We start from the raw sequence: 23,946 nt of genomic DNA, 5'->3' as shown, positions 1-23,946 counted from the left end.
TGTGTGTGTGTGTGTGTGTGTGTGTGTGTGTGTGTGTGTGTGTGTGTGTGTGTGTGTGTGTGTGTGTGTGTGTGTGCGTGCGTGCGTGCGTGCGCGCGTTACTGTTTGCTGCTGATTCTGCAGTGATTAGAGAGGGCTGCAGTAATGTGAGGAATGCAGTGAGAGAGAGAGAGAGAGAGAGAGAGAGAGAGGTCACCCTGTCAAAGGCAGAGACATAATACACACTGCAACTCTCTGGAGAGCTCAATATCATATCACACACACATGCACATGCACATGCACACACACACACACACACACACACACACACACACACACACACACACACACACACACACAGACACACGCACACACACACACACACACACACACACACACACACACACACACACACACACACACACACACACACACACACACACACACACACACACACACACACACACACACACACACGCCTCGCTCTCGCCCGCTGCGACCCTCTTGACAACAAAGCCGCACAGAGATAGTAATCTGTGTGTAATGAAGTGTTTTGTTATGATCCTGTGATAATGATCACTGTCATAACAGTTCCACACAGTTATTATAATAAGCCCTGTAATACGTGTGTATGGTGCTACGTTAGAGCAAAACATCAACGATAAGGCTCATTGAGTTTTAATTTCTTTAATAGAATTCCAGTAAATAAATAAATAAATTGCATGAAAGGAACAAAGTTTGTACAATGTATCGCTTATTGAGCCGGGAAAGTCCCATTGAGTTCCAGAGAGACCTGGGAATTAGATTTAAAATATAAAAGTCATTGCTGCTCCTGTAGGCTCCTCGGTCAGGTTGTTCCAGAGCCTACACAGTAACATCCTCAGTGTTAAAGCTGCTCTATATGCTCTATATTGTGATAGAAACATTACTATAGAGCAGGGGTCTTCTACGTTTTCAGGCCAAGGACCCCTTGGCTGAGAGCGAGATAAAGCAGGGACCCCCATTATACATTGTATAAAATATGTATTTTTTCATAGATTTCATATGCAGCTTCATAGACTTGTTTCACAGCACTTATCATGTTGGATTCATGTTAATGTGTATTTCCAGACATTTAACCATGCACTTAAACAATACTTAGTAAATCTGACCTTTCACTCTGTACTTAGCCTGCTCTTTTTTCCCCCTACACCAAACCACTTTGCCGAAAATAGCCGATCTACAAGCGCACAACGCCTCGCAGCGCGAGGCGTTGTGTGCTTGTAGATCTGCTATTTTTGGCTAAAGTTCTCCTCAGAATAGGGATGCTTGGTTGAAGTGGTTAATGTAAAAATCACACAAAGATTTGGCGGACCCCCTGTAGTAACTCTGAGGACCCCCTAGGGGTCCCGGACCCCCTGTTGAAGACCTCTGCTATAGAGTGTTTGTTCATGAAGAGGGGTCTCTCTCCTGATTGGATGAAATTGGTATCCTGACCTGAAAATGTATTTTCTGTTTAGTGTTTACTAGAGAGCTGGAGAGACAGGAAGACGCCCTGTTACCGTATAGTCTATAGAAATGATTAGAATGAGAATATAGATCTGTTAAACACTCAACAAGAGAAATATGACTTTACTGCACCTTCATGATTTCCATGTGTAACTCTGAGAGAATAGAAATGTAGCCAAATGAACCCTTACTCTCAGAGTTTAAAGGGACACTGAGGATTTCAGTTTGTAGGTCCCTGATGAGTGGTGTTTTAGTGCTTTGTCTGACTGCCATCATATCCTCTGCAGCCAGCCAGGCAGGAAATGGAACGTGGATGGAGTCTGGTCTCTAGTGGAGGGCGTTGGACAGGTGAAAGGTCACGTCGGGAAACAAAAAGAACACAACAGAGGAAATGTCACTCCTCCGATATCATATTATAGCTAGATTAGTGCCCTCGTTTAGTCATCGAAGAGGTGTGTGTGTGTGTGTGTGTGTGTGTGTGTGTGTGTGTGTGTGTGTGTGTGTGTGTGTGTGTGTGTGTGTGTGTGTGTGTGTGTGTGTGTGTGTGTGTGTGTGTGTGTGTGTGTGTGCACGTACCCTCTCCAGTCTAGCCAAAGGTAACATGTTTTGAGCTCAAGCAACCCTTATGGCTGCGTTCCCATGGTTACTGTTGACACAGTGTGTGAGTAAGGTCTGTTTGTAGTGTGTGTGTGTGTGTGTGTGTGTGTGTGTTAAACAGTGGGGTTGGGCGCAGGGTCTCGCTGTGTTTGCCTGTATTTGGCAAATACAGCAGCAGGCGAAGACCAAACACACAGCAGTGTCTTAAGTGAGATTTAGCCAGTTCCTGTTCTCTCTAAACTCCCCCAGTGTTTGAGCCTACATGTCCTCATTTACTGAACCCACACTGAAGAGCAGACTGTGTAATAACAGAGTTTGAGAGTTCTTGACTCTCAGTACATTCTGGTCATCTACTCTAACATACAGACAGGTGTCAAACGAAAGGAAAAACCTGAACAAACGCGTGGTGAAACTTGACTAATGCAGATCCTTGCATATTGATAGAACTGAGCATTTTTACATACATGAATACAAATACTGTGCAGGTCCAGTTGACCTTGATTTTTGATCAAGATGGGAAGAGAAAAAGTGACTATGAAAGTGGGTTCTTTATTGGGTAACCGGAACACTGGGCACCACTTTTTTAAATGTTATATTTGAGGCCAAATATGTCTACAAATGCTACCTGTGATAGCCAGTAATTTTGGAGATGAACACGAAGTTGAAGGGTAAATTCTGGTCTGATAATGATGTGCTGTGCATGCTAAAATCATTTATAGTTTACAAAGCATACATTTATTCAATTTATTCTTTCTTTTTTTCACATTGAGGTGCCCACAAGGTTTAGGTTTAGGTACCCACTGGACCCGTATCCCTTTATTTGGGACATAGATAGCATAGATAGATTTTAAGTCACTAAAACTTGAATCAACTGCTAGTGTTTTAATAGGAAACATAGTGACTAAAGTGACTTCTGCATTTTGATCTATGTGAAGTGCCTGGGAAATACATCATCAGTGACTAGGTTTGACACATGTGGTCAAAGTGCACAGTGGATGACTGTTGATACATAATGCAATATGCAAGGAAAAACAGAAGAGCAACTGTTCCCTGGGTGACTGAGAATGTCATTGGAGGATGTGATCAGACTGTAAGAACAGTTCCTGGCATGGTTTGAGTACACTTGAGTTGATTGTCTATGCAAAGAATGCATTGATGCTGTTCTGGTGGTTGCACTTTATGTTGGTTTTTCCTTTAATTTGTCACCCGTCATGCAAAAAGGACTTTTTTCTAATGGTCTTTTTCCTATTAGATAGTGTGTGGAGAGAGGTACAGTAGGGACATCGTACAACACATGAAGCAAGGGAAACAAAGAAGGCTAAAGAAGATAAAACGATCACAAGGAAGAGTACAAAATCTGATAGTAAATAATAGTTTAGTGCAGTGGTTCAGAAAGTGATGGTCCGGGGACCCTCAGGGTTTCTTGAGGGGGTTTCAAATTGACCCTTAACAGGTCTGTAACTCTGAGAGTGTACAAATGGAACCAAATGGACCCTTACGGGTCCATTTGGTTCAATTTATTTTGTACACTCTCAGAGTTATGGGGGTCCTTGAAATGAAAATGATTTGTCCTGGTTTATAGGACAAGGCTCATAAAGTTTAACAGGCTGTTAACCAGTGTGCAGTTTCAGCCTCTAGGTGGCAGTGCTGGGTTGTAGTGTAGGTGAAACATGATGGAGATAAATCAGTGCTGTGTTTATAGTTGAAGAGGCTCTGTGCAGAACTCCCTTTCACTTAAACATGTTTTATAAATGTTTTGTTTGTATGATGATTCTAACTTTTCAATTAACTATTAATCGGTAAAGCTTAATTAACACCTGTTATAAGTGTAAAAAATTGTTGCTCGACAAAAAATATTTTCCGCCAAAAGTTGGAAGTTTAGTTCAAACACTTGAGCCCTTTTTCATACTTAGTTGTGTGGTGTTGCACGAAAATAGCTAAAATAGCAGATTTACAAGCTCACAATGCATCGCTGTGCGACACATAGTGAGCTTGTAGATCTGCTAATGTATTTTCGCCTATAACGATGTGAAGGTGGAGGTGTATAGAGGGACAGACAGAAAGCAGACAGACTCCTGTCGAGCCACCTGTTGTCCTGAGGTGTCGGCTGACAGCGGAGTCAGGAATAGACCTGATGGACAAAATAAGTCCAACCGCCGTTAGCTGCTAGCCGCTACTTTACACATGAACAGCTGCTTTTTACGTCTCAAACATCACCATTTTTTATGGGGACCCCCTGGAACCCCCTCAAGGACCACAGGCACAGACAAATGAAATGGGAGATGCTGTGCACAGCAGCCATAATGGAAAGAAATTGGGCTTCCTTCCTTCACAGTTAGTGATACTAATGAAGGCTCTGTCTATTCTGGTCAAACAGAGTCAGGTTAATATTGTTGCATGTTGGCTCGCTGGAAACTCTCTGCTACACCAGTGGGTCTCAAAGTGTGGTCCAGGGACCCTTATGGTTCCTTGAGGGCGTTCCAAATGGCCCCTTGCAGGTGTGTAATTCAGGACCTGTAAGGGTCCATTTGGTTCCATTTGTACTCTCAGAGTTATGGGGGTCCTTGAAATGAAAATGTTTGAGAACCACTGTGTGTACACTAAATGGAACAGAGCCTTCATTACATTGGTAAGATCTGTGAAGGAAGTAAGGAAGAGGCCCAGTTTCTTTCCAATATCTTGTCATTGTCGCACCCTGAGCAAGCAATTTATGCAACAAGTCAGGCAACGAAAAACTCCCCCTTCACTGGAAGAAACGTCAGGCAGACCCAGGCTCTAATAGTGGGCGGCCATCTGCCTGGACTGTGTCAGGCGGGTAAGAGACAGAGGGAGCAACTGGAGTCTTGTCAGGAATTCTTCACACATTTAAAAAGTCGACTGACCGCTAGGAACGGACCGCTCATCCCATCGGCTTCACAGTCCACGTTACACTTCCTTGGGTCCTCAGTCCAAAGTAGATCGGATGGGCGGTTGTGGAGATATGTGAAGTACAGACATACGTACAGAGATTCCTAGCAGTAATGCAACATGTTGCAGTGGCCTTGTTAGTGGCCTGTCTCTCTGTCTCTTTCTCTCTCTCTCTCTCTCTCTCTCTCTCTCTCTTTCACACACACACACACACACACACACACACACACACACACACACACACACACACACACACACACACACACACACACACACACACACACACACACACACACACACACACACACACACACACACAGATACATTCCATCTCTCTGTCTGTCTCTCTCTGTCTTCTCTCACTCTTCTCCTGTCCCCCTCTCTGTATGTCTGTCTGTCTGTCTGTCTGTCTGTCTGTCTGTCTGTCTGTCTGTCTGTCTGTCTGCCTGTCTTTCTCTCGCTGTGTTACACAGAGGGATATAAACAGAGAACACTTTCGGTGTGTTTTTTCCTGTTTTTTTTGGTCCCACCCTCTGTCCTTTGTACTCGTGTCACTCAACAGTAATTCCCATGGCAGTATAAGACGGTTCCCTCTGGAACTCCACTCTGCTAAAGTGCTGCGACTCACTGCTTCTCTTTGCAGATAGCAGACCCTCTGGCTCATCACAGAGCACTGTGTGAACCTTCCTGGCAGTGACCAGGAATTGTTTTGGTAGAGATGACATCAGCCCATGTTAATATCCAGGACCTCACAATCTGTTGTTCTGGGAGAAGGAAACATGGAAAAATCCTAGCAGGGAATTCCATGGGTTTCATTTCACAACAGCATTCGATTGTTCACTAACGTTGTTCTGGGGGATTTCAAGTGAGTGCACATTTTCACCAGTATTATCCACTTTTACCCCAGGGGTCTACTGTAGACTTGGCCCATCCTTTTTTTTAAACCTCTACACCTAACCTTTCGGCCAAAAATAGCCGATGTACAAGCTCACAAGCTTGTTTACAAGCTTGATTGGCCAGAATAGGCTAATACGTAGGGTTCATGTGGTTAGATGTAACAAATCGATCCCTAGACAAACAAGAATAGATGTATTCTGTGAACACACGCACGCACACACACACACCGTCACACACAAACACACACCCACACAGAGACAGAAACCAGCAGCTGCCAGCACCTAGTTTGGAGTTAAGGGCACGCTGGGCATCTATTTGTGGAATGATGGAGTCATGCAGTGAGACAGACACACACACACACACACACACACACACACACACACACACACACACACACACACACACACACACACACACACACGAGACTCATGAAGGCATTTTATGATTATTCTTCTTTTTTTTTCAGTTTTAAAATATTTTGCCATTTTTAAATCCAAATCCGAAAGCTGAAAATAGCTGATCATGCATAAATCTAATCCCAAACGCTAAACCTAACCCCCAAATGCCTCATCTTAACCCTAACCCCAACCTGAATCTCATCAGCCTAACTCTAAAAATCAGTTTTGACGGTTAATGGTCCTAATGGTAAATTTTACTATACTTGTGGGGACATTTAGCCCTTGCAAGCATAGTAATATAGGCACACACACGCACAAACAAACAGACGCGCGCGCACACACACACACACACACACACACACACACACACACACACACACACACACACACACACACACACACACACACACACACACACACACACACACACACACACACACACACACACACACGCTCGCACAAAACAAGGGACTAGAAATACAGTTATTGGCTCCACATGACACACATACAGATGGATCATGTCACTTCTGAAGCATTCAAAATGAATAATCAATACAACATGCACATATTTGCCACGGGGGTCCCAGGGGTCCCACATCTGTCCCGCTAATGATTGGGGATGCATGCGCGCGTCCATCCATGGTTCAGCTGGGACGCATCTAACGGTGCGTGATTGTTGCAATCTGTAGCCTGACATGTTATTCCTCTGTGTTTATGCTGTGGAGAAATGGAGTATTGAAGTACTTTCACTCAAGTACTGCACTTAAGTACAATTTGTAGGTACTTTTACGTGTAATTTTTCAATACGTACACACTACATGCCTGAGGCAAATGTTGTACTTTTTACTCCAGTACAATTATTTGAAAACTTTAGTTACAAGTTACTTTGTCGATTTAGATGATTATTACAAAACATATTTCAACCAATTAAGCCCTATTTTATACTTAACTTAAAAATAACAGATCTAGAAAAAGGTTTTCTTTGCTACAGCAAGTAATATTCTGATACCAATACTTTTGTACTTTGACTCCAGTAAAAATGTTGAATACGTGCCTTTTACCTGTAGCAGTGTTTTTCACATTGTGGTATTGCTACTTTTATGTAAGTAAAACATTGAAGTACTTCTTCCACCACAGCTTGGACGGAGGTAAACAAAGGTCTCTTTCTGTGAGACACAGTGGACGGTGTGTGTGTGTGTGTGTGTGTGTGTGTGTGTGTGTGTGTGTGTGTGTGTGTGTGTGTGTGTGTGTGTGTGTGTGTGTGTGTGTGTGTGTGTGTGTGTGTGTGTGTGTGTGTGTGTGTGTGTGTGTGTGTGTGTGTGTGTGTGTGTGTGTGTGTGTGTGTGTGTGTGTCAGTATCCACACTCTCACACCCAAACTGGAGCCACGCTGTCAGATCTCCCAGAGAGCTGAGAGCTGGCTCACACACACACACACACACACACACACACACACACACACACACACACACACACACACACACACACACACACACACACACACACACACACACACAGACGGCTAAGATGGTCTGATCTTAAGTGAAAACATCCCATCCTCACAAATCAGATCCTTCCAAGTTAAAAGTCTGTGCGTGCGTGCGTGCGTGCGTGCGTGCGTGCGTGCGTGCGTGCGTGCGTGTGTGTGTGTGTGTGTGTGTGTGAGAGTGCGTGCGTGTTGTGTCCGTCTGTCCAGTGGCACATTGACCTCTGTGAGGTTCCGGGCAGGCGTCAGGGTGGCCACTTTAATTTGAGTAACCACCCAAGAATAGACAGCGCAGTGTGACAGCAGAGACAGAGAGAGAGAGAGAGAGAGAGAGAGTATGGGAAAGTGAGGATTAAATGTGAGAACAGGGAGGGAGGTGGGTGTGTGTGTGTGTGTGTGTGTCAGAGAGAGAGAGAGAGAGGGAGGGAGAGAGGAACTCACATCCACGGTGCTTCCCAGTGCAGGAGTCAGTCTTCTGGTAGCTGTGTGTGGAAGCACACAGCTCCTCTGCCCTTACACACACACACACACACACACACACACACACACACACACACACACACACACACACACACACACACACACACACACACACACACACACACACACACACACACACACACACACTCACACGTCACACACACACACACACACACACACACACACACACACACACACACACACACACACACACACACACACACGCGCGCGCGCGGACACAGACCTGCTAATGCTTTGCTATAGGACGGAAAGGAACCATCACCACCAAGACCAAGGGATCTATTTGGACTCATACTTTTAGCCCGGCTGGTGTTCGGAGGGTTGGCATCATCATCATCATCATATTTTAGTTTGGAACTAACCGTTCTGCAATGGAACTAAACGGCCGCTCGCTGCCCCCCTCCATCCCCGAGGACGGAGAGGCCCCGGACGTCCCTTATCATCATCATCATCACGGGGAGATGAACGGGGGTCCCAGGAACGGGGACGGGGACGGGGGCGGCGGGGGGGAGGACGGCGAGGTGCCCGTCTCCAAGAACCAGAAGCGTAAGAGCGACGTGAAGGTCTACAAGGAGTTCTGTGACTTTTATGCCAAATTGTAAGTAAAGCAGAAACCCATGGGGAGGTTCACTGGAGCGGGCCCGGAATAATCATGTGGAGGATTTATTCCTTTGATTGCTTTCCCTCTCGTCACTTTGAATGTTGATTTATGGGAGAACTTGTCACAGTGAAGACGGCATGTGGTGGAAAAAAAGGACTCAAATGTTTTACTTGAGTAAAAGTGCAATGTAGAAGTACTGTTACAAGTAAAAGTCCGGAATTCAAAATTGACTTGAGTAAAAGTACAAAAGTATAGGTATTGGTCGCAATGCAACGCGTTGTGAGCTTGTAGATCGGCTATTTTCAAATAGCCTGTGTATAAAATAGGGCTGAAGTGGTTAATGTATGTTCTATAACGTAACATCTACAAAGTAACTAGTAACTAAAGTTTGCAAATAATTGTAGTGGAGTAAAAGTACAATATTTGCCTTAGAGATGTAGTGGAGCAGAAGTAAAAGTGTTGGAAATTGGAAATACTCCAGTAAAGTAAAAGTACCTCAAAATTGTACTTAAGTACAGTACTTGAGTAAATGTACTTAGTTACTTTACACCACTGCAAGACAGCTATTCCAGTAGTTGATACAAACAAAAGCCATTTAACCACTTAAACACCTCGAGTCTTAGAGACTGGGGCTTAGAGACTTTTCCTGTCTTCAGCAAATCCCTAAAAAAATAGCTGATCTATAAGCTCACATTGCTATAGAGTGTTTGTTCAGTAACAGGAGTCTCCCTGTCTCTCCAGCTCTTTAATAAACAGGAAATACATTTACAGGTAGGTGACAAAATGTCAGCCAATCAGGAGAGAGTACCCATTTATTTAGTTTTCTGCTAATTTCTTTGTGTCATCACTTCCAATTCCACTTTAATCTGTATCCTGTCCGAGTTCTCTATCCTGATTGGATAAAACTGGTATCCCGACCTGAAAATGCATTTTTGTGTTTAATAAAGAGGCTGGAGAGACATGGCGACTCCTGTTACTGAACAAACACTCTACAGCAATGAGTACTATCAGAATATAGCGGCATTTAACACTTATTTTAACCAAAGAAAATCACTTACCCTACCTTTAAGTTATAATACTCTAAAACATATTCAGCTGAAGTCATGAAGTCGAAGTGAGAGAGCCACCCGGCTCAGACACGTTTTTTAACCCATTAAGACCTGCAGCCGATTCTAGAAAATGTCTTCTAAATCCCAACAGTATTCTGAAAAAACGTATGTTTCTATATCAGTGGTGCTCAAACTTTTTCGTGTCAAGGACCACCCAATATGATGTGTAATTGGCCGCGGACCCCTCATCTCAAAATATTTTGTTCCAGAGACCCCCCCCCAGAAGCAAAGATTTGAGTTAAAATGTTCACTAAAATAATATTCAAAGATTTGCACACATTTTCACGATAAAAAAAATAAATAGCAGATCTAGTGCCGCGCTACGAGCTTGTATATCTGCTAATTTTTGAATAGCCAAAGGAAAAAAAATTAAAAAGGTTTAAAGTGGTTACACAGATGCGTTCCCGGCTTTAACGGGTTAAGTTGTTTATGGAGTCCATCTGGGTTGTGTTTTCTAAGATTAGCCCCTGGTCTCAGAATGTGAGGAATTCTGGTGTTCTGGTGTTGGGAGCAGAGAGAGAGAGAGGGAGCTTTACAATGGCGTTGCTCTTCTAAAGCTTGTCCCAGGTGCTGTGTTTGTCTAAGCAGGGGATTGAGCTAGCTCTGCTCAGCTCACCACACCGCCGCTATACGCCGGTCTCTCTGGGCCGAGGCGAGGCCGCCGAGGATGAAGTGAGTGCTATTTTAGTGCCAGGGGGGTAGGGGGGTGGGGGGGAGTTTGTTATGCAAAGTGAAATATGCCAACTGGCATGCCAAGTATGTCTGTGAGGGACTAGCGAGGGTTGGACATGTCACGTTACGCAGTCTGCTCGTACCGCATACGTGTGTGTGTGTATGTATGCGTGTATTTATTTATTTACTTTATTTATTTATACATCTAGCGTTGATATTTGTGCATTTACTTAACATAATTAGTTAAATTATGTAACTAAAACAGGGGTCTTCAACGTTTTCAGACCAAGGACCCCCTAGCTGAGAAAGAGATGAAGCAGGGACCCCCTCTATATTGTATAAAATGATGTTTCAGATTAAACTTTTTTTGTTTACTTGGTCTGCCCTTTTTTCCCTCTACACCTATACCCTTTACCAAAAATAGCCGATCTACAAGCTCACAACGCCTCGCAGCGCGAGGCGTTGTGAACTTGTAGATCGGCAATTTTTTGGCTAAAGTTCTCCTCAGAAAAGGGATGTTAGGGTTGAAATGGTTATGGTAAAAAAAAAATCATATCACACAAAGATTTGGCGGACCCCCTGTAGTAACTCTGAGGACCCCCTAGTGGTCCTGGTCCCGGACCCCCTGTTGAAGACCCCTGAACTAAAATGTAGTTGAAACTGTTGAAACCGCCAGAGTGCACATATCACGATCACTGAATAATATTGAACAATTCTTTGCAACATTTTGAACACCTTTCTTCACCTAAAATGACATGCCCAAAATAGTTAGCCTGGAATCCAGACTTATTCGGTCCATTCAGCATTTTTTTTCCTTTTCTTTTTCATCCACGGAGCAGAGCAAATCAGTCCTGGATTCCAGGCTACAAAATAGTGACACACCTAGTTGAAAGTGGTTATTCTGGGTGTCAATGGCATTGCCTCCTGGCCTCCAGAGTTTATCTAACTTAAACCCTATGTGGTTTCTGTTTTCTGTTATTGTGGGGAAGCTGCAACGCGTTGTAATCTTGTTGATCGGCTATTTTCTGTGAAAGCTTTCCCCACAATGCAGATGCTGGGGTTAGTAGGCGTGCAGTTTGTGAACCACGACGCACAAAATCATCATCACCACATTGACGAACTGGCCACTTTCTGGCCATGTCATCTAGTCCAGAGCCATTGAGATGGAAAGAGTTGACTCATCTTCGTTCAAACTGTTTCATCTCAAGGACCCCCAGTTTGCTCTGCATTAGCCCATGGACCCGACTCTTAGAGTTAAAGGACCACTTCACCCATTTTCAGAGATAACGGCAACAAAAAGAGCAATGTGGAAGTAACAAAGTGAACTTGTAGATCTGCTATTTTTGAAAAATCTTGAAAACGTTTTTTTTCCAAAAACTGTTTTTTTTTTAAAGAATCGCCTCAGGTCTTAATGGGTTAAAAATAGTTATTTTACTCGCATTCTAGTCGATGATGTCATTTGTCCATGAGTGGTCCAGCCCTATGGAATGTATGGAACGCACCCCTCTGGGGTTGAGGATATCTGTGTGGACTGGTAGCCGGGGAGGGAGAGCCTTTGACCTTTTGAAGCATCCTGTGAGTAAATGCTACTTGCCGGATATGTGGAGGAGCTGTGTTTGATAAGACAGGGGGAGCCAGGGGAGTGGTGTCCCGGTTATGATTAGGGCTGTCACGATTATGACATTTAACTTGGTGATTCATTTTCTTAACACAACATTGACTGCCAGGGGTATTGACTAAACAGGCTGTAGCTTCTGCCAGCATTTTTAAGCATTCTGATTAATCTTTCAAGAACCACAGAATATTTATCTCCAGTATGATCGATCCCCTGATGGTTGCTAATCACGGAGGGTTTCACTGTGCTTCTGCCCCCCCCCCCCAAAAAAATGGACCTCCCGTTTGCTTGTTATACCCAGTTGAAAATAGCATGTTTAGCCAAAAATGCATAGTAAAACACATGAGCTGAGATACAGAATATTTACCAAATACTTTAACCAGGAAGTGAATGGAGCAGTAAATCTTTGGATCGCGTTATCTCCTGGCTCAGTGTGGGGAAAAAAATAAAATAATAATATATATATATATATTCACTCCGTCAATGGCAGTGAATGTGTTAATATGTCTCAATGGCTCTGGGCATAAATGAAATAGCGATCATTATAAATACTTCACCTATAAATACAAAACGGTCGTCTCTCAATAGAGACTGCAGGACAATTGCCCAGCAGCAAAAACTGTGCGGAAACAATTAGAAAGTAAAAAATAAAAGGAGAATCAAATCATCCTGGGAACGGCATGGCTCCAAATTAGCAGAGGTACGAAGTTAGCCTACTGGCAAGAAGTTTGGCGCTTTGCAGCTGTTTGTCAAGATTAGTTCTGGACACAAACACACAGACATACGTATAATAATAGGCCCACTGGCCGTAAAACAAATCTGGCAAAAAGAAAATCTTGTGTGGAGTGGGTATGGCGGATACAGTATATTGCGGGGGACTTTAAGGTTATGTGGGAGGGCTTGTAGTTATTCCAAACAGAAGAGACAAACAGTAGAACAGAGCAGACGGTGGACCTGCTTCCTCTCTGGGACATCCATCCATGTGTTGACAACCAGCCGCCAATTACAGTTACCGAGCAGCAGCAGCAGCAGCACACTGGGCTGGACAGAGAGTGGACCCCAAAGGGTCGTGGGTTCACGTCCCCCTGTCCACTTAAAGGGATAATTCACCCCCAAATTTTTTTTTTTTTTATCGATTAGTGCGACTTGAATTCATGGATATATTTTAGTTTTTGTCGCATTCCTAAGCCAATAATTTGATTGAACGGCAGCGGTTCCGGTAGGAGACTCGAAGAGTGACTCAGAGACCGCCGCATAGCTCTGTTTGGTCGGAGCGAATGATTGTGGTCCCTTAAGTGAATTTTGTTTAAGATTCCACATCTCCTTATATGTCCTTCTGTGTGTGAGGATGGGCGAGGGAGAGTAGTGGAGAGTTGGGGAGTGACGTGTGTGTGTGTGTGTGTGTGTGTGTGTGTGTGTGTGTGTGTGTGTGTGTGTGTGTGTGTGTGTGTGTGTGTGTGTGTGTGTGTGTGTGTGTGTGTGTGTGTGTGTGTGTGTGTGTGTGTGTGTGTGTGTGTGTGTGAGAGGTGGGGTAGAAAAATGCCCAAGGGATGTGTCACTTCCTCCCGGCATTCTTTGAGGCTATGGGTAGGGCTCTGGGTTCATGAGCAGCGGGGTCCAGTCCAGACAGGGAGGGGCGTGGTGCTGGAGCAAGAACAATATGGATGTGATAAGAAGAGTGTGAACGCAGCAGCGTGAAGCACCAGAGCCAGATGGAGAAGGCTCCTCCACATCGACGCAAGCATCTTGTGTCAATGTGGTGAGAGAGTGCAATAGGCTCTGTGCCAGTGGTTTTCAAAGTGGGGGTCCGGGGAGACCCCCAGGGGTCCTTGAGGGAGTTCCATGGGGTCCACCCAGCTAAATGATAGTAGGAACCAGATGGACCCTTATGGGTCTGTAACTCAGAGAGTGTACAATCTTGTGTCAATGTGGTGAGAGTGCAATATAGGCTCTATGCCAGTGGTTCTCAAAAGTCCTTGAGGGAGTTCCAGGGGGTCCCCAGCTAAATGATAGTAGGAACCAAATGGACCCTTATGGGTCTGTAACTCTGAGAGTGTACAAATGGAACCAAATGGACCCTGACGGGTCCATTTGGTTCCATTTGTACACTCTCAGAGTTACATTCACATTGATTTTACAATACAAATTGGGGTCCCAGTCAGAGACAGAAATGCCATTAAATGGAGGTAGACCGTAGCCTAATAATGCTTGTCAAACTGGGGGGTCCTTGAAAATAAAATGGTTGAGAATCACTGCTATAGAGCCGTACAAATCTTCTCTTATGGGGGTCCCTGGCATGTCTTTTCAAATGGAGGTCCGCGGGCTAATAATTGTAGATTTGGGGGTCCTTGACATGAAAAGGTTTGAGAACCACTGCTCTGTGCTCAGCAGCCATATTGCCTTGATTCTAATGAAGGCTCTGTTCCATTTAGTGTGGCACAGTGGTTCTCAAACTTTTTTAATTTCAAGGACCCCCATAACTCTGAGAGTGTACAAATAGAACCAAATGGACCTGTAACATTCGACTGTGACATTGCTGCTATTGATTAGATATGCACATTACCCGCACACAGTTAGATATGTATATATGTATTTCATATTTTTTATATATATTATTACGTTTAGGATGTTGCACAATGTTTTTGTAAATGATGCTATTTACCAGATGCTATTTAGATAGAAGTATGATGTTTACTTGTTATGCTAGTTACATTGTAGCACATTGTATTTGTTTTCTTAGTACTCATCACTTACCCTGATGACAAAGTTTCATCATGTCTGTTGTTGTGGCTTTTCAAACAATCAAATATGAAGCCACGCTTGATCGGTGGGGTGTTACACTCTGTTGTTGCTGTTGAACACTTGTGTCTCTTTTTGTTTATAAGTGATCGCGGAGATGGAAGTTGCGTCAGTCAAATTATATGTATTTCTCAACGTTAGGCTAAACATGAACTTACAATTGATAAACAACAAAGAAAGAGCCTTCAGCCAAAAAGCTCCCCTGTCTCCCCTCATTCACCCCTTAACACCCCTTAACCCCTCAACACATTAAGACCGGGAACGCATCTGTGTCATTTATAGATTACTAAATCTACAGTTGATGTAGTCGACTAAATGAATTTTGCCGGTGCCTTGATGCCGTCGTAATGGCTGATTTTACACTTGGATGCATGCTGAAAATAGCAGTGAGCTTGTAGATCTGATATTTTCAGAGCGCAACACCTGAGCGCAACCAAACATAAAATGACTTGCCTTTTAGTTCTACTGGATCTCTTCTCCACTAGTCCACACACCACTAGTTTTTATTTGTTGACAAAATTGTCAATATATTTAGTCTTAGTTTTAGTCATCATAGCTTAGTATGTATTTAGTTTTTATTTAGTTTTCGTTTGTGAAAAAGGGTATATGACAAACATTTTCGTCATAGTTTTAGTCGATGAAATCAACACTGCTCTCCTGTCTCTACAAGCTGGACTCTCCAATGAGTCACAAAATGTGCGAAAAATAACATATGGTCCCTGTCGGGCAGAAACCTCATATCAACTTTTGATGCGTTTTTTTGTTGTAAATGAACACCCTACTTAGTCGTAAGATAGTGTCGCACACAAGTAGCCGATCTACAAGTATGCTGATTTGTACAACGTGGTCCCTGGTGTGACTATTGTCATTGCAGACTTCTGAACCGAGTTTGCGTCAAGTTTGGTGCGGATTGGAGCAACGGTGCTCCTCGCAAGTCTGGACGTTATGTTTGTTACCCATTAGGCAACAGGATATTGGAAAGTGAAAGTCTGTAATAAATATTGACCCAACGAAAAGTATTAACAAGAACTTGTGACTCATTGGATCCATTGGAACACAGGTTCTTCCCCCCCATATCCTGAAATTTCCAGTTTTGTAGAAGGTTTCCAACCGACTGCGACCACATTAAAACGGTTGTGCTGCTGTGTAGCAACAGAGCAGAGGCTGATGGGGAATGTACACACACACACGCACACGCACACGCACACGCACACGCACACGCACACAATGATGTAACGCAGTCAGTATGGATGGATGGCATCACACGCTGAACACCTTACATGGTCTTGTGTGTGTGTGTGTGTGTGTGTGTGTGTGTGTGTGTGTGTGTGTGTGTGTGTGTGTGTGTGTGTGTGTGTGTGTGTGTGTGTGTGTGTGTGTGTGTGTGTGTGTGTGTGTGTGTGTGTGTGTGTGTGTGTGTCACAGTTGCCTGGACACTCTTTGGAATTCTGACCTTTTTAAACAAAGCAGACAAGAATTATCTACCTCCTCTTTCTTTCTCTCTCTCTCTCTCTCTCTCTCTCTCTCTCTCTCTCAATTCAATTCAATTCAATTCAATTCAATTCAATTCAATTCAATTCAATGCAATTCAAAGGAGCTTTATTGGCATTATTTGGTGTAAACAGTGCAGGGATGCACACAATCATTTGTAGTCCTGAAGGTTGTTTGTGTTCCATTAGACATCCTTCTCCTTGTCACAACAGCTCACACACATCTTGCTGCTGTGTGTGTTTGCACATTGTTGTTCTTCACCCAACAGATATGGAGTTCTTTGGTCATTAGTCATGTTTTCAAACTCTCCTTGGGGGATTGTTTTGTAATCCGCGGGAAGTATGTGTCTCTGATGTCTTGGCACAGTGGGCAAGTGGTTAGGAAGTGTAGCTCAGTTTCTACCTCTCTCTCTCTCTCTCTCTCTCTCTCTCTCTCTCTCTCTCTCTCTCTCTCTCTCTCTCTCTCTCTCTCTCTCTCTCTCTCTCTCTCTCTCTCTCTCTCTCTCTCTCACTGGTTCTCATTGCCAGTGATGGAAGTACTCGGGCACATGGGTGGCAGTGGCTCAGGGGTAGAGTGGCCGGTAAAGTGGCCGGATGGGAATAGGCTCTATGCACAGCAGCCATATTGGCAATGAATTGGGCCCCTTCCTTACTTCCTTCACAGGTGTTACCAATGATACTAATTAAGGCTCTGTTCCATTTAGTGTGGCATAGTGGTTGTCTTATTTTGAAGGACCCCCATAACTCTGAGAGTGTACAAATGGAACCAAATGGACGGAAGGGTCCATTTGGTTCCATTTGTACACTCTCAGAGTTACACACCCACCATAAGGGGCCATTTTGGAACCAAAATGGAGTGTTTCTAGTGAGCCAACATGCATGATATCAGCACCCTGACCAGAATGGAACATAGCCTTCATTAGTATCATTGGTAACACCTGTGAAGGAAGTAAGGATAGGCCCAATGTCTTTCCAATATGGCTGCTGTGCATAGAGCCTATTGCGAGGTTCCCAGTTCGATCCTGGGAACCTCGTAGTACAAAATACCTCAAATTGTACTTAAGTGCAGTACTTGAGTACATGTACTTTCCACCACTGCAGTCACAACCAGTGATTGTGAATGTTGCACAAGGTGTAATTATTACATTTAATAAATTATCTATTCAGTAATGGCTAGCCGCTGTGTTTTTGTTGGGGGCCCCACTGAAGTCTCCTCTAGGACCCCTGGGGGTCCCCGGACCACACTTTGAGAACAGTGTGTTTCAAAATACCCCACATATGTCTTCTGTTGAACATGTTCCATGACCCGGTCAAAACATGGGCCCAGAGCCAGTGGTTGAGAAACACTACATACTTAGACAGTTTTTAAACACCCAGTGCTGCCCTCATTGAACTCAATTTCTCTTTTGAATACCGCATGCACACGCACGCACGCACGCACGCACGCACGCACGCACGCACACACACACACACACACACACACACACACACACACACACACACACACACACACACACACACACACACACACACACACACACAGTAAGATATCTACGCTATCATCATAATTTGTTCACACGTTGTTGTTTACTTGGTTTTTGGTCCGTGGAGTTCCTTGGCAGATACTGTACAATTATTGGCTGGTTTAACAGGCGCTCTCTTTTCATTAAAGCTGGGAGTGGAGCGTACCAAATTGAGTTGCAAGCCAGACGTCTGTTTTCTGCCATGTACACACACACACACACACACACACACACACACACACACACACACACACACACACACACACACACACACACACACACACGTGCACACGTACACATGCATACACATGCACACACGCACATGTTTGCATTACTACATTTGTGAGGACATCAGCATTTTAGAACACCGATTGATTGTAAGCATAACTCCCCCAAATCCCATAAACTTAATTTCTCTTGTGAGGACCAGATATACCATATGGTCCTCGCAAGTATAGTAATATAAGTACACGCGCGCACGCTCACACACAGAAAGCTGATACAGTAATAATTCAGCACTTACAGGTCAGTTTGTGGAAAGGCTCTCCCATCTTCCAATTCCCAGCGCTGGGATGAGCTTACACAGAATGAGCTGTCATCTCATTCTGACTACCTAGCCCAGCTGTTTTATATGACAACAAGCAGTGGTTCTCAAACTTTTCAGGCCAGGACCTTCAAAATAATCGTATATGAACTGGGGACTCCCCACCCTAACAAGCACCTGGAAATGTAGGAGTTGACATGCAACCCCCCTGGTTGACATGCCCAAAATAGATATTTATTACCCATCGGTTATTTTATAAAATAACCAATCATCAATGATTTTATTATAATCGATTAACCTTGATTACTTCGATGAACCTGTCACACCGCTGCATATGAGTAAACGTCTCTCCTCTCCTCCTGTTCGTTGCAGCAACATGGCCAACGCTCTGGCCAACGCCATGTGCGAGCGCTGCAAGAGCGGCTTCGCCCCGGCCGAGAAGATCGTCAACAGCAACGGGGAGCTGTACCACGAGCAGTGCTTCGTCTGCGCACAGTGCTTCCAGCAGTTCCCCGAGGGACTGTTCTATGAGGTGAGCAACAACTGGTGGAAGAAGTATACTCACATGGTTTACTTAAGTAAAAGTATTAATACCATAATGAAGAAATACTCTGTTACAAGTAAAAGTCCGGTATTCAACGTTTGCTTTAGTAAAAAATACAAAAGTATTGGCATCAAAATATGCTTAAAGGGCAAGACCACTTTGGTAGAGGTTTGGGTTGTGTAGTTAACTTGCCATGATGTAACAGCAAAGGTGGACAAGAAATCAAAAATAATTGCTCCATTGATTAGAAATTGATCATTCTAAATATTCTCCTCATTGACTTACATTGTACAGTAAAACAGCTCTCAAAGTCACTATTTTAGACACATAAACGAACACGAACAAAGTTGATTCAGACAATATAGACAATATAGACTCTCTAAATAAAGACATAAAAAGCCCTAAAAAAAGTACCAAAAGTAAAAGTGTAGCTATAAAATCATTTGAAAATAGACGATCTACAAGCTCACATGCGACGCGTTGTGAGCTTGTACTGTAGATCGGCTATTTTCAAATAGCTGAAGTATATGTAGGGCTGAAGTGGTTTTGCAATAATGTCAAATTCTCAATCTAGTATGTAATTAGTACCTAAGTTGTCAAATAAATTATAGTGGAGTAAAAGTAATGAAAATTGGAAACACTAGTGAAGTAAAAGTACCTCAAATTTGTAATTACGCACAGTACTTGAGTAAATGTACTTTACGCCACTGGTGAGCAACTCTATCCTTCCTCTTGAACAGTGGGAGAGTGTTTCCATTAAAGCATTATGAAGCACCTGATCCTTTTTAAGGTTAACAGAGAGAGGTCAAGATGTTGTAGAGGCTTGTTGTTTCCAGTAAAACTGTGAGCTGATCAATAGTGGCCACATGGCTCTCCAGCAGGCCCCTGAGAGCCCACAGGTCTGCTTTCAGTGACTGCATCAAAGGCAAGATGCCTCTGTGTACATGAGATCAAAGCTACACACGCACGCACGCACGCACGCACGCACGCACGCACGCACGCACGCACGCACGCACGCACGCACGCACGCACGCACGCACGCACACACACACACACACACACACACACACACACACACACACACACACACACACACACAATTGCACAGATCAAAGCCCAGGGAAGGAAGCCATTCATCTTTCCTCTATATAATTGATATAAGACAGTGTTTCTCAACCTTTTTCATTTCAGGCCAGGGACCCCTAGTTTGATATGCATTAGGCCACGAACCCCCATTTGATGCTACGTTTTTATCTCTGGAACCCCAAATCCACACTGTAAAATCCTCAGTGTTTAACTCTGAGACTGCACAAATGGAACCAAATGGACCCATAAGGTCTCAACCTTTTTCACCATAAGGTCTCGCTTTTTTCGCTTATCCTCGCCATTTGTACACTCTCAGAGGTATAAACCCGTTGTGAAACACTCCTTTAAGAAGCAGGGCGTTCCTGAGAAAGATCATTAGTTCTCAGCGAACCTCCCCTGGGTAAATAAAGGTTAGAAAAGACACAGTAACAGCTGTTTCTAATAGATCTTTAACTGATTGACTAATGTATAAGGAATATTTATAGTTTTATTCTAACGTATGTATTGTTCTTCTTCTGCAGTTCGAAGGCAGGAAGTACTGCGAGCACGATTTCCAGATGCTGTTTGCTCCCTGCTGCCACCAGTGTGGTGAGTACCGCAACTGCAGTGTCATGAAACTTATATTATTTGGTAAAATATCTGAGGTTATTATGATTGAATATAAAGTGAACAGTATGAATAGAATGTTGTAATTGTATTTATTAAATCAAATACTACATCTATAGTATGCTTTCCCTTGACAAAAGGAGAGGAGGGTCAGGTATAGACCCCTGAGGAACCCCGGTCAACGAAGTCTATCATTGTTGTCGGGTAGAAACCTTGTATCTCCATATTTCAACTTGTTATGTTTTTTTTGTAAATGAATGCCCTGCTTCGATGTACAACAGTGTCGTGCAAAACGAGTGAAAATAGCCAATCTGCAAGCGTCACAATGCAAAGCGTTGTGAGATTGTAGATTGGCTATCTTCGCTATTTTTGAAGCACAGGTTTTTTGTTTTTTTTTCCTGAAAAGTAACAGTTTTGGACATACAAGGTTTCCACCCGACAGTGACGACATAGGGTTAACGTGGTTAATGATGACGATATAAAATGACTACCATGTTTAACTATGAATGTCCAGGGGAGTTCATCATCGGCCGTGTCATCAAAGCCATGAACCAGAGCTGGCACCCGGACTGTTTCTGCTGTGACATCTGCCAGGCCGTGTTGGCGGACGTGGGCTTTGTCAAGAACGCCGGCAGGTACGTGTCAGTGTGATTGATTGAGGTACAGTAAAACACTTTGGCTAAAAGGATAACACAAAAAAGTTGTGGGGACTTGTTTCCATTGTGGTCCTATTTAATCAATTCATCAACATAGCATAGCATGTTAACACATTAATACACGTCATCAACAGATACAACTAGCTATATTTACAGAGGAGAAAAAGTAAAACCGGCGGCATTGTATGACCCCGCATTTCAAAGAGATTTAATATCTATGTCGTTTTCTGACAGATACCTTTTCAGGACAGTTTTGAAAAGAAGACAGTGATTCGCGTCCTTTAATGCAGTGGTTTTCAACCAGTGGTCTGGGGACCACCAGTGGTCCTAGAGGGGGTTCCAGGTGGTCCCCAGCTAAATGATGGAGAGTTGGTAACCAAATGGACCCTTAAAGATCTTTAACTCTTGAGAGTAAATTAAACCAAATGGACCCTTAAAGATCTTTAACTCTTGAGAGTGTCAAATGAAACCAAATGGACCCTTACGGGTCCATTTGGTTTCATTTCACGCTCTCAAGAGTTAAATTATTGTTAAACATCTGCATTTACTTAATTGAATAATTGTTATTTTGATCAACGTTTGCCTGTCATCTCTCCTATGGTACCAACATCAATACAGCATCCAAATTTCATCCAACGACGACAAAATATTAAAGGTTTTGGGTCTGAGAGGCTAAATCTCATCAAACGGTGGTTCCACGGATCAAATGCCGAATAAACATGGACCTTGATATGAAAAGGGTTAAAACCACTGCTTTAATGGATGATGTCAGGGAATTTCACCTTATGGTAACAGAGTAGTAGAATGAATATTTTCCCATGTTCGTGCTAAATTTGGGCGGTACCAGATTGTCAGTTTATTACATTAACTGTAACTGTGTTAAAACCTTCTCAGTGGTTTTATAAACATCCTGCATGCCTTCATTTGTAATAGCATTTCACTAAAAGGACCACTTCACCCACTTCTAACCTATCTTCATATAATTGGTCCTCACTAATGCTCATTATCAGATAACGCAATTTATGTCTACTCCCTCTGTGTCTCAGAGGAGGGCTGTGCACAGTTCAGACACCTGCCTACCAGTGACATCATCAGTAATTCAGTTAATGGCTTCTATTTACAGGAAAAGAAAGGCAGTGGTTTCTATTTTCTGATAGCGCACCAGTGAGATGCCGGAAATTGTGCCATCTTATAATGAGCACCAGTGAGAAGAACCAATGATATGAAGATAAGGTTGAAAATGGGTTAAGTTGGGTTAACTTTAACCCATTAAAACCGGGAAAGCATCTGTGTCTTTTTAGATTTTAGCGTTGGCTATTCCAAAATAGCAGATATTTTTGAAAAATCTTGAAAGTGTGAGAAATACTGATTTAGAAGGCATTTGTAGAATCGGCCTCAGGTCTTATTTGGTTAAGCCAGAGTTTAATGCTTCTCTGTGTCTCTCTCTCTCTCTCTCTCTCTCTCTCTCTCTCTCTCTCGCTCGCTCGCTCGCTCGCTTGCTCTCAGACACCTGTGCCGTCCGTGCCACAACAGAGAGAAGGCTCGCGGTCTGGGCAAGTACATCTGCCAGAAGTGTCACGCCATCATCGAGGAGCAGCCGCTGCTCTTCAAGAACGACCCGTACCACCCTGACCACTTCAACTGCAACAACTGCGGGTACAGTGCCCACACACATGCACGCACCCACCCACTCACCCATCCACCCATCCATCCATCCATCCATCCATCCATCCATCCATCCATCCATCCATCTTCGCCCTCTTATCCGGAGTCTGGTCGTGCAGGTAGCAGTCCCAGCAGAAACTCCCAGACTTCTCTTTCTCTGGCCACATCAGCCAGCTCTAACTGGAGGGATTCCGAGTCGTTCCCAGGCCAGCGGAGACATATAATCCCCCCCATCTGGTCCTTGGTCCTCCCTGTGGCCTCCTCCCTGGTGGGTGTGCCTCCCTGGGGAGGCTACCAAGTGGCATCCATCTCAATCTGGCTCCTCTCTATGCCAAGGAGCAGGCATTGCCAGCCACTCTCCAGAGAAAACCAGTTTTAGGCCACTTCTATCCACCAGCTTGTGGGTCATTATGACGATCATTTCATGGCCACAGGTGAGAGCAGGAATGGAGATTCCTCCATTCCTGGTAGGTAGGTAGGTAGGTTGAGAGCTTTGCCTTCTGGCTCAGCTCTCTTTTTGCCACAACAGTGTGGTACATCGAACGCAGTACCGCTCCTGGTGCTCCCCTTCTCCGGCTGATCTCCCGCTCCGCCGTCATCTCACTCGTGAACAAGACCCAGAGATACTTGAACTCCTTCACCTGGGGCACAGTTCCAGCAGAGAGCTCCAGACTTCCCTTTCCCAGGCCACATTAGCCACTTCATACTGGGCAATCACAAGGCGTTCCAAGGCCAGTGTGACAATATAATCCCCCACATCTGGTCCTTGGTCTGCCCCAGGAAC

At 43.9% G+C, this 23,946-nt stretch overlaps 1 protein-coding gene across 9 annotated transcripts in view; it reads left to right on the top strand.

The window, feature by feature from the left end:
- Positions 1-23,946, top strand: part of lims2 (LIM and senescent cell antigen-like domains 2) — a 65,243-nt gene that overhangs the window by 28,578 nt on the left and 12,719 nt on the right. For 6 of the 9 annotated variants that reach the window (XM_084083908.1, XM_084083909.1, XM_084083905.1 and 3 more), the window contains exons 2-5: positions 18,978-19,137; positions 20,757-20,823; positions 21,356-21,476; positions 23,004-23,153. In XM_084083908.1, the coding sequence (XP_083940034.1) occupies positions 18,978-19,137; positions 20,757-20,823; positions 21,356-21,476; positions 23,004-23,153 (498 nt within the window). Of the gene's footprint in view, positions 1-8,729; positions 8,851-18,977; positions 19,138-20,756; positions 20,824-21,355; positions 21,477-23,003; positions 23,154-23,946 lie in introns of those variants that run through there. The other 3 variants (XM_084083903.1, XM_084083911.1, XM_084083910.1) reach the window with 3 other exon arrangements.

Source organism: Gymnoscopelus microlampas, assembly GCF_963454915.1.
Source record: "Gymnoscopelus microlampas genome assembly, chromosome: 17".
NCBI lineage: Eukaryota > Metazoa > Chordata > Actinopteri > Myctophiformes > Myctophidae > Gymnoscopelus > Gymnoscopelus microlampas.
This window is presented reverse-complemented; position numbering and strand designations above follow the sequence as displayed.